The sequence below is a fragment of the Argopecten irradians genome, chromosome 8 (assembly GCF_041381155.1).
Source record: "Argopecten irradians isolate NY chromosome 8, Ai_NY, whole genome shotgun sequence".
Classification (NCBI taxonomy): Eukaryota; Metazoa; Mollusca; class Bivalvia; order Pectinida; family Pectinidae; genus Argopecten; species Argopecten irradians.
Window position 1 is genome coordinate 24,980,597 of NC_091141.1, and position 17,353 is coordinate 24,997,949.

The window sequence follows — 17,353 nt, forward strand, 5'->3', positions numbered from 1 at the left end:
GCACTAATTTAGAAGGTGTACATATATCCATAGTCCTAATTATATCCTAATACTAGTAGTTAAGAAGTTACACGTGTCATTTCCATCACTACACGAGTCAAACTGTTCTTGCCATGGAACATTATTAATGGTTGTTTTTAGCTGATCGATATCTGCTTGATCATAAATCCACACTTTACGTTGAACTGATTTTTTAAAATTTCTTTGCACATCAATTATTACAAAAACTGCTTTATGATCACTTATTGAGTTGTCAACTTCAATTACATCAGCGAGGATTGTATTGATAGTATCACTTACTATAATAGGATCAATCAAACTAGATGAGTTTGCAACCGTTCTGGTTGGTTCCAGTATAATATTGGTAAGAATAAAAGATGTAAGTATACCATAGCTCATTCTTATGATAACCAAGGTATATCATAGCTCATTCTTATGTAACCAAGGTATATCATAGCTCATTATTAGGGTCATGGTAACCAAGGGTCATTCTTATCATGGTAACCAGGTATACCATAGCTCATACTTATCATGGTAACCAAGGTAGCTCATTCTTATCATGGTAACCAAGGTATACCATAGCTCATTCTTATCATGGTAACCAAGGTATACCATAGCTCATTCTTATCATGGTAACCAAGGTATACCATAGCTCATTCTTATCATGGTAACCAAGGTATACCATAGCTCATACTTATCATTGTAACCAAGGTATATCATAGCTCATTTTTATCATGGTAACCAAGGTATACCATAGCTCATTCTTATCATTGTAACCAAGGTATACCATAGCTCATTCTATCATGGTAACCAAGGTATACCATAGCTCATTCTTATCATTGTAACCAAGGTATACCATAGCTCATTCTTATCATGGTAACCAAGGTATACCATAGCTCATTCTTATGGTAACCAAGGTATACCATAGCTCATACTTATCATTGTAACCAAGGTATACCATAGCTCATTCTTATCGTGGTACATGTAATTAAGGTATACCTTATGTCATTCTTATCATGGTAACCAAGGTATACCATAGCTCATTCTTATCATAGTAACCAAGGTATACCATAGCTCATTCTTATCATGGTAACCAAGGTATACCATAGCTCATTCTTATCATGGTAACCAAGGTATACCATAGCTCATTCTTATCATGGTAACCAAGGTATACCATAGTTCATTCTTATGGTACCAAGGTATACCATAGCTCATTTTTATCGTGGTACATGTAACTAAGGTATACCTTATGTCATTCGTATCATGGTAACCAAGGTATACCATAACTCATTCTGAAGAAGGATTCACCAAACAGACCTTTACTAGTAACACACTCACTATGGAAGGATTGGCCATGATGTTTTTATAGATATCAATATCATCAACAGTTTTCAGTACTAATTAATGTAGTTTTTATCATCCTTGTTTCGAATTTCGATTCCAACTAATTAATTTGGAGTCTCATTACATGCGTGTTGGAATTAGCCGTGCTAACAAAACCAAAGAATTAGAGCATTTGGATAATACTTGATCGATCGCAGAACGCATTGAAGATGTCATGAAGCACTTCTGCGTGGTTATAAAGCCATACAAGAGCAGTGTAAGGATAGTCTCTGTACTGTTTCGTAAGGGATACACACGTGTCGTCTTACTTGAACATTACCTAAATTACACATTGACAAATCTCAATTTCAATTAGCACCCAACGTTAAAATACGAACGAGTAATCTTACAGCATTGAAAAAACATCGTGGTCATTCCAAACAATTGACATTAAAATAAGCTGGTTTGATGTTGTTTTCATTGTACTGCGAAGGACATTCAGGGTCAAATAAATACAGAATTGTGATCATGCTTAGTTCAGGTAATTATCAGGTTGAATTTTAATACAAATTCAACATTGCAGATTATTTTTTATTATATTGGAGGCCGTCCTTATATATTTAAATGACACTGGTTGTTAATAGGACGTTAATTAATGCTGAGCACTAAGCAGGAGCAGAAACTTATGGTGGCCAGTTAGAGCCACATCGCCTCGCGACCCTGACTTGGGTTGAGGTTGCGAGGCCTAGTTAGGATGAAAGGAAAATACAAGATCCTAAATTTAGTCGCATTTAACGATATACTTGCAAATGCCTTCACACAGACTCTGCTCTACTAGTAACCGGACCAAGGATGTTAAGCTCCACCATTCAAAGGAAACTAAACGCTTAGAAACTTCAAAGTGCTGAATGAACAATGCAAATGATGAACATCTTTATATTACAGATATGTTCTTATGCAACATATGTATTGTATTCCATGACCCAATTCAGCCTTTTTACTAGAATTATTTCTTATACATATATTGAATTGTTCCAAAAAGATAAACTTGATCAATGTAAGAAATATCATGTTCAACGAATCGAAGTAAATGTTATATCTCTTGTCTTCTGGTGTATGGTTTGTAAAGGCGACTAAATTTAGAATCTTATTTTTACTCTTCTTCCTAACTGACTATGTTTTCCAATGCCTCCCTTGGCACCGCCGCACTTGTGGCCTTGAATTGAGCGTTCGCCCCTGTAGGAAAGTCTCTGGGTTCTGTCCCCTGGCAGAGCCACACCAAAGTCTATTAAAGTGGTAGTTTCTGCTTCTGCTTAGCGCTCAGCATACAGGGAGTAGGACGACTGGTTCGCCCGTTGTCATTATAATATGACAGGGTGGGGTGATAGCTTAGTATCTTCGGCGGCATGCTTCAGTGATATAGCACTATAAAAAGGGCAGCACGAACATACCGCAGTCTCCCAAAACACGCACTTCACACAAGCTACTTTCTGCATACATGGGAGGCCGTCCTTACATGACCCTGACTGTTAATGGGACGTTTAAATAATCAACCAAACAAACACATGTATGTTGGCACTCTGTTCATAATACATTCCAGTTTTTTTTTAAATATCAACATCAACAAGCATTCTCGTGAGCACTAAACGTGCAATATGCTCCAATTCTAAATGTAGGTCTTCGTTTGATTAACGTTAAAGCAGTAATTGAAGACAAATGATTTTCGAGTATGTCATCAATGAAATGTAATGCTTTCTTTGATGCTTTAAAAAGTTTAACTACCCTAAATTCTGCTTGGATAATCAATAATCAATAATCAACACACAGGTAAATCATAAAACGAAATTATTTAAACATAAAAATAGTGGTCCTATCATGTTGGCAACACGCGTTCTATTCTATATATAAATGGTCAATGTTTTGGAAAGGTTGTAGATTAATGTAGTGACGTATCGCAAACATGGTGAACATTGATTCAGGAAGAATTTGCAAGCCTCTGTTTACATGATCTGATTACTAGGCCGTGATATAAAGTCAATATAAAATGTAAAACGGGGAATCGGTTACTAAAAAGTGATCGTACATTACGTAACCTATTACTGGATTGTTGCTACAGTAACAACATAGTAACGTCATTATTTTTCATCCATTGCCGTTTAAGTCGACAAATTGGCGTTGGATTTGAAAGCAGATAATACATATGGCGATTTTATTTGATTGATCTTGGGTTTTATTTCGATGTGATATTTTAATGTTTCTAACATCCGATTACGTAACCGAAATCGATCACACTACATGTGGACACTAGTAAGATTATAGATTTAATTAGTTTCCTTTCTACAGATCAAATAACACAAATATCATTAAAAACGTGGTGATGAGACTTTACTTTCGTTCTGGGTTTAAAGATTTTTTAGAGTGGACTGTTATTTTTTCTTTGATAAGAAATGTCACATTAATTTCGGATAGCTGATTATCACCATAATGAAGTCTACTTTCAAACCAAGCATGTTCCAAGCACAATGCCCTTTTTGCCCCAAATGCACTTTTAGTACAGTGCCTCTTTGCTCTAAGTGCTCTAACATTTGGAATATTTTGTTGTAAAATATCACTACACGAGCGTTGTACATGTTGTTTTTATATTTCAGGTGAGTTCCACTCTATATACATCAATTTCAATATTATGATATAGTGGGTATATAGCAGAGAGATTTCAAGACTTAAGTGAAGCAGACTTTCATATGGTTTCATAAATGCTGATAAATTGGTTTCTAAGTGACAGATACTTGCATGCTGCATGCGGTAATGATTAACAGAAACTGAAATAGCGATTTTTTTTTCTGTTGCATTGACTACAGCGATGTGAACATCATTTTAGAAATATGCTGCTTATATCATATTCTATTTCTAAAAGCAGCTGGGTACTTTATAACACTATAATTCAATTTTGCTTGTTACGAGCATTTCCATTGGCTTAAAAATTTACTTTATCAGCCCATAAAGGAAAAAATGGCGTCGCCGTTTGTAACGTCCCTTCTGATTGGCTGAGATGACGGCGTAATAATTTCATAGACAAAAGAGTCCCAAAATGAATTTTAAATGTTGAAGAGATTATCTATAGTAAATTGAATTATAAGGATTAATTTGAATAGATTTTTTATGTTATGGAGATATAACACAAAAATCTGAGTGTACTCTCATCATAAACCGCTTCGCGGTTTATTTAGAGTACACTCAGATTTTGTGTTATATCTCCATAACATAAAAAATCTATTCAAGTTAATCCTTAAAAAGTTGACTCTTAGTTTCAGTGAAAACAGCGTAGTAACTCTTTATATACCTCTATAAAACTATTTTGATGACCGTGGTATTCAGTAACCCAAAAACCCTCTCTCTGTTTACCAATTTTGACTGATATATAACAATCATTTATTTTTTATCCATTTAGGGACCACTAGCTACGGTCATTTTGGATTTCCAGACCACTTTAAAATTGTACCCTTAATATTTATTGTCCCCGAACTGTATACCAATTTTCATTAAAACCGGACTATTTTGTTTAAATTTTCGTATCTTTCTGGGTCAAAGCGTACGTTGGTTGAGTAATTATGTTGTATAAGTTTCAAAAGTTCAAAGTGTGGATTAAGCAATAAATGTAAAATATATTAATTAAACTTAACCTGGACACTAGTAAATGTTAACATTATCATCTAAGAAAATCTATTTGATTATGCTGTCTCTAGAGAGCTTCCGTATCTTCGATCTAGGGCTCGAGGTAATTAAATGACGTAAATTACACAGTAGGCGAACTCCACTGTATGAATACAGGATGTTCCAATCACCGAAGCGACAGATTTGTTTTGAAACACAGTATGCATATGATCAAGGTCAAGTTTTTCGATACATTCGCACGATTAAGAAGGATGTCGGAAAATATATATTATATTCATTATCCTTTGATACTAATTTGTACTTTTTCGAAAAATGACACCAATAATTACCTAAAAATAGATCGAATCAGTGCCAGTAGTACTCTCTGTGGCCGATAGTTTCGCAAATTGTTTGAATAATGAACTCTTAGATCGTCTTTCACTTACAGTTTACGAATTTCTCCTCCATTTGATTATGCTTTAATTCAAAATGCTTCTCAAAGAAAGCGTTCGAATTTTAGAAAACAAATTAAACATCGATTATAAACAGCACTCTTTGACACGGAACTGTATGGCTTGTAGCGAGAAGACTGTATGTTGATAGCGATCTTGGTTTTATATGACTGTATGCATTGTTGGATTAATCATTTTGTCTGTTAGTTAATTAAGACCCTTTTTCAGACAGATGGATAACTTGGATAATGGAGTTATTGCCCAGAGAGTAGCGAAGATTTTGATGACATCATTAACCACTGTATACAAGAGTACTCTTCTTAAAATTGCATTTGTAAAATTGACATCTTAAGGAAGTGATTTTTCAAATAATTCCAAAATAAATATGCCTTTAGGGAAAGCATAAAGTCTCGTATAATGAAAACTGCGGTGTTTATGTGTACTTGGTTCGGCATCCCTCAAAACCCCAATGTACCAATGCAATTTTCACTGAAAACAGGCACTATCTGAATGTTGACTAATCAGAAGCCAGAGAATTTGAAAAAGGAATTCCCAACAAGACCATCTCCATTGACTTGGCTATTTGATATAATTTGAAGTAGTGTAGTGGATAAAGCGATGTATCTGTGACCCCATGATCGGGTGTTCGATGCGCGCAAAGAAATTATTGTCATTATTATTTTTTTTTTGTCATTTTTAATCAATGTGTTTCAATTAAAATGAAACTGAAACGTTAATTTAGATGTACCTTCTATATGAATACGGTATATTATTGTATCAAAATAGTTTCAGTTTTTAAGAAAGTTTCAACATCAAAGTATATCTTGATAATGTTTCTTCTCCCAAAACGCCATGAAAGCTTTCTTCTGATTGGTCGGAATTTTCGAATAGACTTTCTTCGGGAAAACGACGCAGATCGTATCACGTAACCAACGGTTTTAGACATTAGGAAGAAGAAAGCTAGTTAGGAATAAGTAAAAAGAAATGATGGTCATGGTAAAATAGCATATTGTCTTATTTAATGTACCCTTTTAAATTAGTATCTCGTGTAAGTCTTTTTAGGCTGGAATTTTAATTTATTTTATATGTACAAATGTGATGTAATGTAGCATTTTGTTTTTAACGTGTGACATTATAATAAAATATATCTTACTTACTAAACCAACCATCCCGGCATTGCAATTAATCCGCAGTTCTAAGCTATTAACATGTACAAGTAGAAACTTTGAAATACATACAAACTAGAATGGAAATGATCACAATATGGCTTAATACACATTATGTAGTACCTTGAGACATATTTTACATCAATAAGTATCAATAACGTCGTAAAGACTCTACATTATGTACTGTATACGTTTGTTGTTTTTTGTATTCGTGATACATGTGATTAAGATTTTAAATGAAGTTGAATTTAAATTGCATTGTATCATTAATTAAATGTGTCTTAATATAATATACACAACACTGGTATATGTATCTAATACGATGAAAAGTTCGAAGAGACACATACAGCAAATCGCTAGGAGTCGACAGTAGAATCACTACGAACCATATAGTCAATTCCGTCATGACCAGCTATAAGCCATACAGTAGCCCCCCGAACAAATACCACTTTTTCATATACATTGTTAGGTTGTCTCTCCATATATAATTTGTTCATTATATACATGTATTATGAATCAGTCAATAATTCGTCCAATTTGTTATTAGAATTGTAGAAATAAGGCCGGTTCGAATGCTGGTGTTTTTTATGGTTTATTATGAACGATTATGAAGTGGTTATCAATATAAATATATTTATACCGATTGCAAAAAGTTAACTAAATAATCGCTGAATCTATTTTGATATATAACACGATATATAATGCCCCTGGAATGATTAAACAAACATTGAATATCAATACCCGCTAATCTCTTTTTTAATCACTCGCTTCGGCGGTCGCAACGTCCGGTATTCATACTGTGGAGTTCGCCTACTGTGAATACGATATAGACGTGTGCTCAAATTTTTTACAAACATATACATATATATGAAAGGTACCAAATCGATATTCCATGTTATGATATCCATTTCAAATCTAACCAATCGTGACGGAATTGGTCAGTAAATCAATCCGTCCATTAATTCGGACAACCTTTTAATTTGTTCTGATGATTACTGTTGACATTGAAGTTGAAACATGCTTTTACATTCAAACATCCTTTTGACATTTGAGTTGTGAAGTAGCACATGCAGGCAGCATAGCGCCTGCTTCATTGTATCTGTGTTAGTCGATAGTCCAAAATATCTTACCAGGAATACTCGTCTCAACTTTTATCAGGATATCCATTTTAAACAACAGGTAATACACATTTGGTGTTATTCATTTCTGTTGTAAGTTTAAAGAAAGCATATCTTATTTTACTATATTTATCCCGTTATAAAACTTGTTTTTAAATTGCTAATTATATCTGCTGGGTCTTTTTCATAATGTCCTGAACTAAATGTATGTTGTGAATTCCATTATACTATTTTCCTTTCACAACAATCAGGGAAGTTTCAGTACATAGCATATGTAATTTACAACACCATTAATCATTTTTTTTCCTTTTAAGCTGAAGACTCGGTCGTTTGAATTTAAATTAGAATAAGAACAAAATTGTCTTGTTTGCAATACTATCATTATATCAATTGAACGCATAGATTAAATTTCTGTTAAAATTTGAAATAGGCAAGAAAGATGATGACTCTTTCCTTACTGATGATAGGGCTCCTCATGATCACACTTCTGTCAACAGGTAAGCCACTGGAGTTATAATTTTAATTACTATATCGTAATATTATACACGCATTGTGTTTTCAACAATATGTAAGAGAGATTGGCAACCCCACCATTTGTACATTCAGCAGATTATTTCCTTACAGAAACAGTAATGTATATAAAAGCTATCTACGTGAATTTAAAAATATCTTGAATGAAAATTCCGTTTGAGTCGAAGTTTCTAAATATTAATCAAAGATAAAGCCATTTCCTGTAATTTTAATGTGTTTTTTTTACTTTGAAATACAAGGCTTGTTTTTAAGTATTAGTATTTCACATTTTCTGATATCAAAGTTAAAATGATTCAAGACAATTTTATGATTGTTTAACTGACAAATGCTATAAAAATGTACCAAATTAACTTCATCCTTTTGTATTATTAAAGCTACCTGCACGCATTCAAATATTTGGAAGGAAAATGTAACAGAGGTGAACTTGATCTACAATGATGGTGTCACCTTTTCACAGCAATCCCCAAGCGCCATTAGTTGTGCTCGAATCTGTCTACAGCATTCAGCATGTTTAGACATTACGTACACGATAACGACAGAGGAGTGCCGAGGGTATAACGGAATGTCGAATGATTCTATCAGTCAAGGGGATACTCGAATGTGGAGACGTAAGTAGTGTCCTTCCAAAATGAACTCTTGAAACACAAATAAAGCTACAACGAATACACCTGATTCCTTTTAAAGTTGTATGGTATGTGACTTGCTGTATTCTTGGCTTAGAAAAAGTATTTAAAGTGTTCTAAATATCCGCCTCTCTAAATTTTAAATTTTCTATATTTACCGACTTTTGTCAAGTTCGTATTCGCAAAGTGTCAGATTTGTCATAGAAATATTCATAACAAATAATAAGTTGTTATAACGAAACATAAAAAACGGTTTTAACCAAAAGAGTTTTTTTTATATCTGAAACTCAAAATTGGCATGGTTCAACCGGAAAACAAAACTGACATTATTTAGCAAATATATTCTTAAATCTATCATGTGGAATATTTCAAGTTGCCACAGGCATGTACCTATTCACGAAGTGGCCTCTATAAGAAAAAACCGTCAATAGAGAAATAGTTCATGGTATCATGCTATAGGTGCGTTAATATAGTACCATAACTAAACTTTATTTCGCATGCAATTTACTTTCGCAAATTTTGCGATTGAATTAATTCAATAAAATATCCGAGCGAGCTAATATTAACCTAGCTTTTATTGATAGTTTGTGTATTAGGGAAAGCATTTGCGTACTTATGAAATAAATATAACGAAATTTAGTATGCGCAAAAATATTTGTGTACTGAAGTTGCTATGGCAGGTTTGATTGTCTCCCTATCTGTTCATAGCCTTTCATGTATCGCCGACTGACTAACAAATAAAGTCATCGATGCATTAGCTATGTATATAATAAAAGATGAATCGATAATAAGAGTAAACACGTATGTATTGTTAAGTCAATATCATCATTGGCTATCTTCGTTTAAGTACACATTGTTTAAAATGTATCAAAACATAATAGTACATTTTACTATAACAAAAGGTCACGTTTTTGTCCTCCAAATCTTGTCTGACCAAATAACATATATAATGCAGAGTTATATTAGCGAGTTTTATAACAGTGAACTTGTGAAATATAATTTTCACAAACAGACACCTACCTCAGTTTTAAAGGCCTATTTATTGAACAATTTTCCAATTAAGTTTATTTATATTAAGTTGTTTTGAAACAAATCCTATGTAATGAAATAAAAACGAATTCCCGACTTGAAAATGAAATAGAGTAAATAAATGTTATAGAATGTGTTTTATTACGAAATTTTGTTCATAGAAATGTGTATGGTTAGCTTATCAATTTATAAACAAGATAATTTGATATCTGAAAAAGAAAATAAGGTTTATTCATTATTTTTTTGGCTTTTATATTTCTATTTCAGTCGTTTAAAAAGAAAAAGAAATGTCACTTCCTATTACAAATGGATCTTTAAAGTAAACTATTTGTACAACTTGGTTATCCGGTTCACTGAATACGTTATCAACGTGACTAAAACTAGTCATAAAGAGAAACTGGTATAAATAAATCTACTTCAATATATTTAAAGATACTCCATCGCCGACAGAGCATACATGATATTCATCACTTGAACATTAATTGGTGTTTAATCGTTTATATATATGTCATCTTTAAAGATCCTCCGCCGCAAATGATATTTATCATTTTAACAATAATTGATGTTTAATCGTGTATATATATATGTCTAATTAACACAAAAAATAATATAAATAATTAGTTTGCCTTCGGTGCATGCGCAGTCAGTACTTCATTCCATATAGGATATAGTTTCACGGATTTTTTTTGGGATGCAATTATTTTTTTTAATTTTTAACTTAAAGTACAGTTAGAAGCTCAAACTTTTCTATGGTGGTAATGGTGTAAAGAAAGTATTTTTTGTAACTGAATAAAAATATTAAATCGTCTGCTCCTGTTTTTGATAGTGAAAAAATACCATTTGTCAGCAATGGAGCATCTTTAACCATTTTCAGAAGAAAATATGTACAGCTGTGTTTTTTCTTATTAAAATTGGGATTAATAGGAATTTATTTATTCTGAAATAAAGGCAAACTAATAAAAGACACATGAATTTTAATATTTTGAAAATACATCAGGGCAGCTTGCGTTCTTAATTTCTTCATGTTTTTAAACTGTTCAAAGTAACACAGAACAAACATGGTTCTTGTCCTTTTTAGGTTTAAATGTATCTGATGATTCAAGCCATCCAGATGTCCCCGGTAATGCAAGAGATCCCACTACCTGCCTTATACCGGGATACACATACGATCCTGATATTGGAGTGTGTATCCGTCTATATACCACCCAGAAGACCTGGCAAGATGCCGCGCTGGCGTGTTCTCAGGATTCCGCCTATCTCCTTATACTGGACACGATGAAGAAAATGAACGCCACAAAATTCGGTATTCACAGGGAACAGTTCTTAGGCAAGTTCTTTAACGTTTTAAAGAACGTTATATTTAATAATATTCTACATATGAAATATTATCGAAAATGCAAGTTCAGTGATGTTTTATACACGTTGTGACATTAATTTTATCCAAAGTAAGGTTAATGTTATTCGAGTTTACCCTATAAAACTTGCATTGCAAACAAAGCCTTGAGTGAAACCATTTGATAAATCTTTTTAGTTTTTTTTTCTGAATAGCTTTATTTTAGCGCTGTCAAAATTAAATTTATATTAGCGCCGATATGATTTACTGTAGCGCCATGTGGTGGTTTAATACTGGAAATATCCTCATGAACATGAATTGGTACTATTCATTTTATGAAAAACATGTATCTACGCTTCATCTCTTTAATATTTTTATATCCATACAGTAACCAATGATTGGTGGGTAGGTGGGTACGATTATGACGACGGTCCTGCAAATGACTTCAGATGGAGCAATAACGAGAGCATCGCCATACCAAGTGATATCTGGTTTGCTCCCTCCATACCGGACAAACCAGGAGAAAGATGTGTGAATCATTATGTCCAAGGTTTCTTTGGGTTGAATGACAACACTTGTGCATTTACGTTGTTTTACGCATGTCAGGAAATTGTTTGAAAACTGTAAGTGAGTTTTTTTTACCTCTAAAGCATTATCAAGACCATTTTCCAAGTATTCATCGCAAATATATTACAGATGTTCGACCATAAGGCTACAAAATATCTAAAGAAGACTCTGTTTGGCGATTTGTGTGGTAATATTGATATATTCATTCCTATCCCTGACCTGTAAATATTGCACCTAAATCCGAATTGGAGACATCATACCAATACACATACGCTAGTTATTGATTGTAAATAAAATGTAATCCTGTGATGAAGAAATTGTTCCGGTTGCGGTTTGTTTGTTTGTTTGTTTGATTGATTCATTCGTCTTATGAACAGCAATGGTCATGTAAGGACAGCCTCCCATGTTTGCGATGTAATGCGTGTATGTTGTGTGAGGTGCGTTTTTTCGGAGACTGTGGTATGTTAGTGTTGTGTCTTCTTGTATAGTGGAACTGTTGCCCTTTTTATAGTGCTATATCACTGATGCATGCCGCCGAAGACACCAAGCAACACACACCACCCGGTCACATTATACTGACAACAGGCGAACCAGTCGTCCCACTCCCTGTATGCTGAGCGCCAAGCAGGAGCAGAAACTACCACTTTTATAGACTTTGGTGTGTCTCGACCAGGGGACAGAACCCAGAGCCTTCCTCACAGGGGCGGAATCTCGTTTAGATAGCTATACTTGTCTTATTCGTTTACTTAAACCTTTTTGTGATGGATATTAGCGGATTTGTTGGAATAAAACACAAATACAGGATTCTCGGAACATAAAGACTGTGTCGTCACGAAGATTGATATTCGAGTACGGTAACGCATACATAGTTTTATGTGACAATACTTTTAACGTTTTAATCGAGGTACCCTCTTATTTAAAGATGGCGGCTGTAATCCCTTTACGTTCTATATATAATCGATACCATTTCTTTTCTTCTCGCAATCGAGCCCCTTTGATCAGGCGCAGTAATGATGTGGTAATTTGCATCATACATTTACAATTAGATTTGGAACAGTTGATTAAGTTAAATTGAATCCTCTTCTGATGATACAACTTACCATTAGATTATACAAACAATATGGCATTATAATTACATATTTAAATGATAACACGCCGGGTGAAAGAGGGATATAGAGGACGCATAGATATATATACCAAATACACATTGTATGAATACATGGTTATGATTTTCCTATCCCGACAGCATAATAAACTGGCCATAGTTTTCAATTGTTTCATATGTCATTTTCTGTAATACCATTCCTCGATACTTCAGGGGTTACTATCACTGACGTTATATCAATACTTCAATATTTCAAAGCAAACTTGAAGGCAACAGAAGATAGAGGTAATTTGGTCTTTTGATGTTTATCAAAACAATCAAATAACGGTAAACTGATGTTGACTTATGGCTGGGAAGTTGGGTGTCGCTCTTCAAAGGAAGTCTCTGCCGGCCTGTGATTGGTGAGGGTTTTTTTTCTCCTGAACTACCCTAAGTTTTACTATGAGATTATCCAGGGATTGAAATGACGCAGTGATGGTAACCTTTACAGTATTGAGGATGAATAATACCTTGTTTCTGAATGCGCGTTTTCTTTTTACCGGAAAGGAACCAACTACTGTTACATAAACAATAGATACATTGTTTATAGATAGAATAGAAGATGTAGAGAAAAGACGAAAAAGAAAAATCAGAAAGTTTAATTCAGTTATTGCGTAGATAAAAAAAGTTAAAAATGGACGTTTGCAGAATAACCTATTGCTGTCCAATTTTGCCCTAAATGATTATCTACGGTATAGTACAAGTAAATGAACACGTCATAGATGGTCGGTTGTGTTTAGGTAAAAACTGAAAAGGTCAGGGGTGAGAGTAAAAAGAAAACAAATATATAGTCATTAGTTGTGTAGGTAAAATCGTGATAATTTTTCATTTCATGAATGTGCCGGACAACGTATTAGAATGTCTTGTGCTTCATCTGAGTTCCGCATGGCACATAAAGCGAAATCATTATTTGTAGCGCATTGTTCTATTTTCAAATAAAATACATATATTTTCTTGAACAGTGGTTGCTAGTTGCAAATAACGTGCAGTAGTTTCCTTTAATGACAGAGGGTTCAGGGTTACTGGCACGTGATAAATGACGTTCGCTATTAAAAAGTTGTAAAACAAACCAAAATTTACTCTCACTGTATAAATCAAATACCTACATTTTATCACCCTGTAAAATTTATTTTATAACGTTTTATATTTCTTTGGTAAACACTTGATTTTAGGCTTTAACTGAGAGTTAAACAAATGAATCAAGGAGCAGCAAAGTATGGCATTATCCCCCGCGCCCTGCAGTTGGTATTAAAACCAAACACATCAAGACCGAAGTAAGAATTATTTCAAGTTTAACTTTAAATGTATGCGAGTGTTATAAAACTGGAAAAAAACCTGCAGATAACGTGTTTCCATGATAACGAAAAATATTCCAAAAAATAAAGGTCCGCAATAGGAAAAGGCACAATTAGGACACTTTTTTGATGTATAGAAAGTTTCATGGAGCTGTGTTAAATGGTTATGGAGTTATTGTCCGGACTCAAAAGGAAACAGTAATTTGGTATTTTTGACTAAGTTTCCATAATAACGGATAAAATGACCAAAATGGGAGGTATGCAATAACAACAGGCACAACTAAGGCAATTGTCTGATATTTACAGAAAGTTTCCAAGAGCTGTGTTGAACGGTTTTTGAGTTATAGCCCAGAAAAGAATCTCGGACGGACGGACCGACGAACGGAGCCCAAAACAATAATCGAACGCGAACGCGTTTGGCAGGGGATGATATAGGTATTGATGTGTTAGCAATTGTTATGATATATATAGATATTTGACCAACTTTGTTTTCGTTATTTGTTACAAAGTGTGTTTCCGCATCATATCGTTTGCTAAATTTCTATTAATCAAATAAATATGAAAGTTTAATAACAATGGCCACCAGGATCACTCGTTTCCGCATCTAATTAAAACCGATAAAGATCGTCATGAATACATTAGCAGTTGATATAAAAGTAAACAAATCAATAGTTAGATTAAATGTAAAGTTTGTAGAGCCATTGCTACAGTTTATGTGACCTATTGAAATAGCAATCCAATGTCAACATAAATGTTTATTACTCTGTCATATGTACATATGTATGATTCAAGTTAGATATATTATGTCAAAATCACTGAATTAAAGTACATTTTGATTAAGTCTGTGTAACACATTAAATTATTTAACAAATTTATCTTATTTACAGAGATCGTTTCGTATCTTAAAATTATAACTTTTGGTTCTTATAGGTACTGGTCCTGGAATTGAAACTTATAAATCATTTTTACATAAGCATAGAATACCGCTTAACCATATCAGAGATACCTATGCCCATATTTATTTCCTCTAGACTGCACAAACGAAATGAAGACCAACTTATAACATTGTGGCATTCGTATCAAATACAGAATTGCCTAGTGGTTAGCGGAATAATTTACGATTACCTACGGAAGCTAGGTATCGTGTCAGATGCCAAAACATTAAACAAAGTTGATAGTGATACTTATCATTTTGGTTTATTTTGTTTAACAGTTTATCTTTTATCCTTTCATTCTAGTATTGTACGTAGAAGGCCTAACGTAACGATAACATAAATAGCTCATTAACATCTCCAGTATATTCTGATAAAAGTCTGAAATATGAAACACTTGTTTATGTCTGTTAAACGATTCATAAAATTGCAAGCGATTTATTAATATTCTTTGCGTCGTTAATGCAATTCTAAATTTGTATTGTAGTAAACAATGACATCACGCAGATGAAGGTCAACGACAGCTGTTTCTGTCTATTAAACGACTCGGATATAATTACTAGAGATTATTTGATATTCTTTCAATTCTAGAATTATTCTAATTAACAACGACTTACTAATTACTAGATATTAATTAATATTTTCCAATCGAGAATCTATAATAACAGTATTTACTTTTCGATAAGATTGGTATTTCCTGTCAAGCCTCTACAAGTATCAGGAGCGATATTGTTTGCTATGTTTGTAAGTATTTCATAACCCTCTGACAGAAGAGATAAAGTTATTTGTTATTCTTTGCAATGCGGTTTATTTCATAGTGCATTTTAATTATTAAGATATAGTCGGAAGTACGTGTATTTATAATTTTATAAATTATTATATTTACAACTAAAGGATTCAAACGAACTGTTGTGAAATGTGATTCGCTAGAATATGAAGAAAGTTTTACCGTAACAAAGAATTTCATTTCATGGCGACAGTTGCACCTTTGGTATTTAATATACATATGTAAAATATTCAGTTACCTACCACGGTTTGAGCCTTACTGCCTCAAAATCCGTCTTGGGACGAGACAACAAACGATTCTTTTGGTAATATAACTGCTTGTTTTTCAAATATCTTGGTTTGTGTGTACATATATCGATATATGTATAAATAATGTTTAAATGAATATAACAACTGTTTATTATTAGAATATCTACAATGATGTAGAAATCTTTCAGACCTGAAGGTAAAATTGTTCAACAAAAAGTTTTGCTTTATCCATGCCTTGAAAGGCGTAAAGATCTTAACATCCAAGCCCTATGTATGTCCCAAGGACACCAGCGGCGGAGGTGGTTAAGATGTCGGAACATATTACCACCATCCCTCCATCTCTAGGTGGCGATTTTTTGTGGGTACTCCGGCTTACCTAATAAGTTAAACCTGACCTGTGCTGAAATGTTTGGTAATAAGCCGTTACATATTTGTGAATAGTGAAGATAACTGAGAATTGGTTGGATTTTTTCATTCTTCCGAAACGATTATCGTTTTTCTGACGTTTCCGTTGACCCGCCTCCGGTTTTACCTTTTTAGTTGAGAATTCCCAGTGAAGAATGCCTCGGCTCTGGTCTTAAGATACTAACCTCTATAACACTGTTCAGGTTTTCCTGCTTGGAACAAGTATGTTGTAAAAGCATTTATAGTTTGTTCAGTATTCATGCAATATGACTGTGTGTGACAGTCTAACTAGGTAGAATCATACACTGATTTGTAAAGAGGACAGGGGTCTCTCAACCCGAGTGTAATAGTTTGGCTAACCAACACGAGACTTGCATAGCTTGGACCAGTCACAATCTTTTACCAGAGTTTATATTTCCCTGTGCACTTAACGGACTTATGTCTGATTACTTGTCGTCTATACTTAGAAGAAAAAATCTACTGCAATCCAGTCATATGACTTTCAGCATACATTTGTTTCAGCGTAAAATATGATCTTGTTTGTAATGTATTGTATCTCTAACTTTAAAACAACCTACAACTATGTATAATTAATTTAGTTTGTATGTAAAGTTTTCAGAAGACTAAATTCATTTGAGATATTTAATATTAAATTCGTTGCCAATCTCAGCCCAGTTATCTTCACTATTCACAATCTCAGTGTTCCATGTTTGTGCCACATGGTGACTGTGTTATATGTTATTTGTTGT

General features: G+C 33.6%; 1 protein-coding gene across 1 annotated transcript; it reads left to right on the forward strand.

Moving 5' to 3' along the window:
- Positions 1-7,644: 7,644 nt before the first annotated feature.
- LOC138329802 (uncharacterized) lies at positions 7,645-11,844 on the forward strand. Its single transcript, XM_069277096.1, has 5 exons — positions 7,645-7,771; positions 8,141-8,207; positions 8,616-8,849; positions 10,972-11,220; positions 11,615-11,844. Exons 2-5 carry the CDS (start codon positions 8,150-8,152, stop codon positions 11,842-11,844), a joined length of 771 nt encoding a protein of 256 aa, XP_069133197.1. The 5' UTR covers positions 7,645-7,771; positions 8,141-8,149.
- The last annotated feature ends 5,509 nt before the right edge of the window (positions 11,845-17,353 follow it).

What these genes read in the sequence shown, in the direction of transcription:
- LOC138329802 (XM_069277096.1), top strand. Translation starts at nt 8,150, where the DNA reads ATGATGACTCTTTCCTTACTGATGATAGGGCTCCTCATGATCACACTT. An exon ending in GATCACACTTCTGTCAACAG is followed by an intron (nt 8,208 to 8,615) that starts GTAAGCCACTGG and finishes GTATTATTAAAG; the next exon opens with CTACCTGCACGCATTCAAAT. An exon ending in GGATACTCGAATGTGGAGAC is followed by an intron (nt 8,850 to 10,971) that starts GTAAGTAGTGTC and finishes TGTCCTTTTTAG; the next exon opens with GTTTAAATGTATCTGATGAT.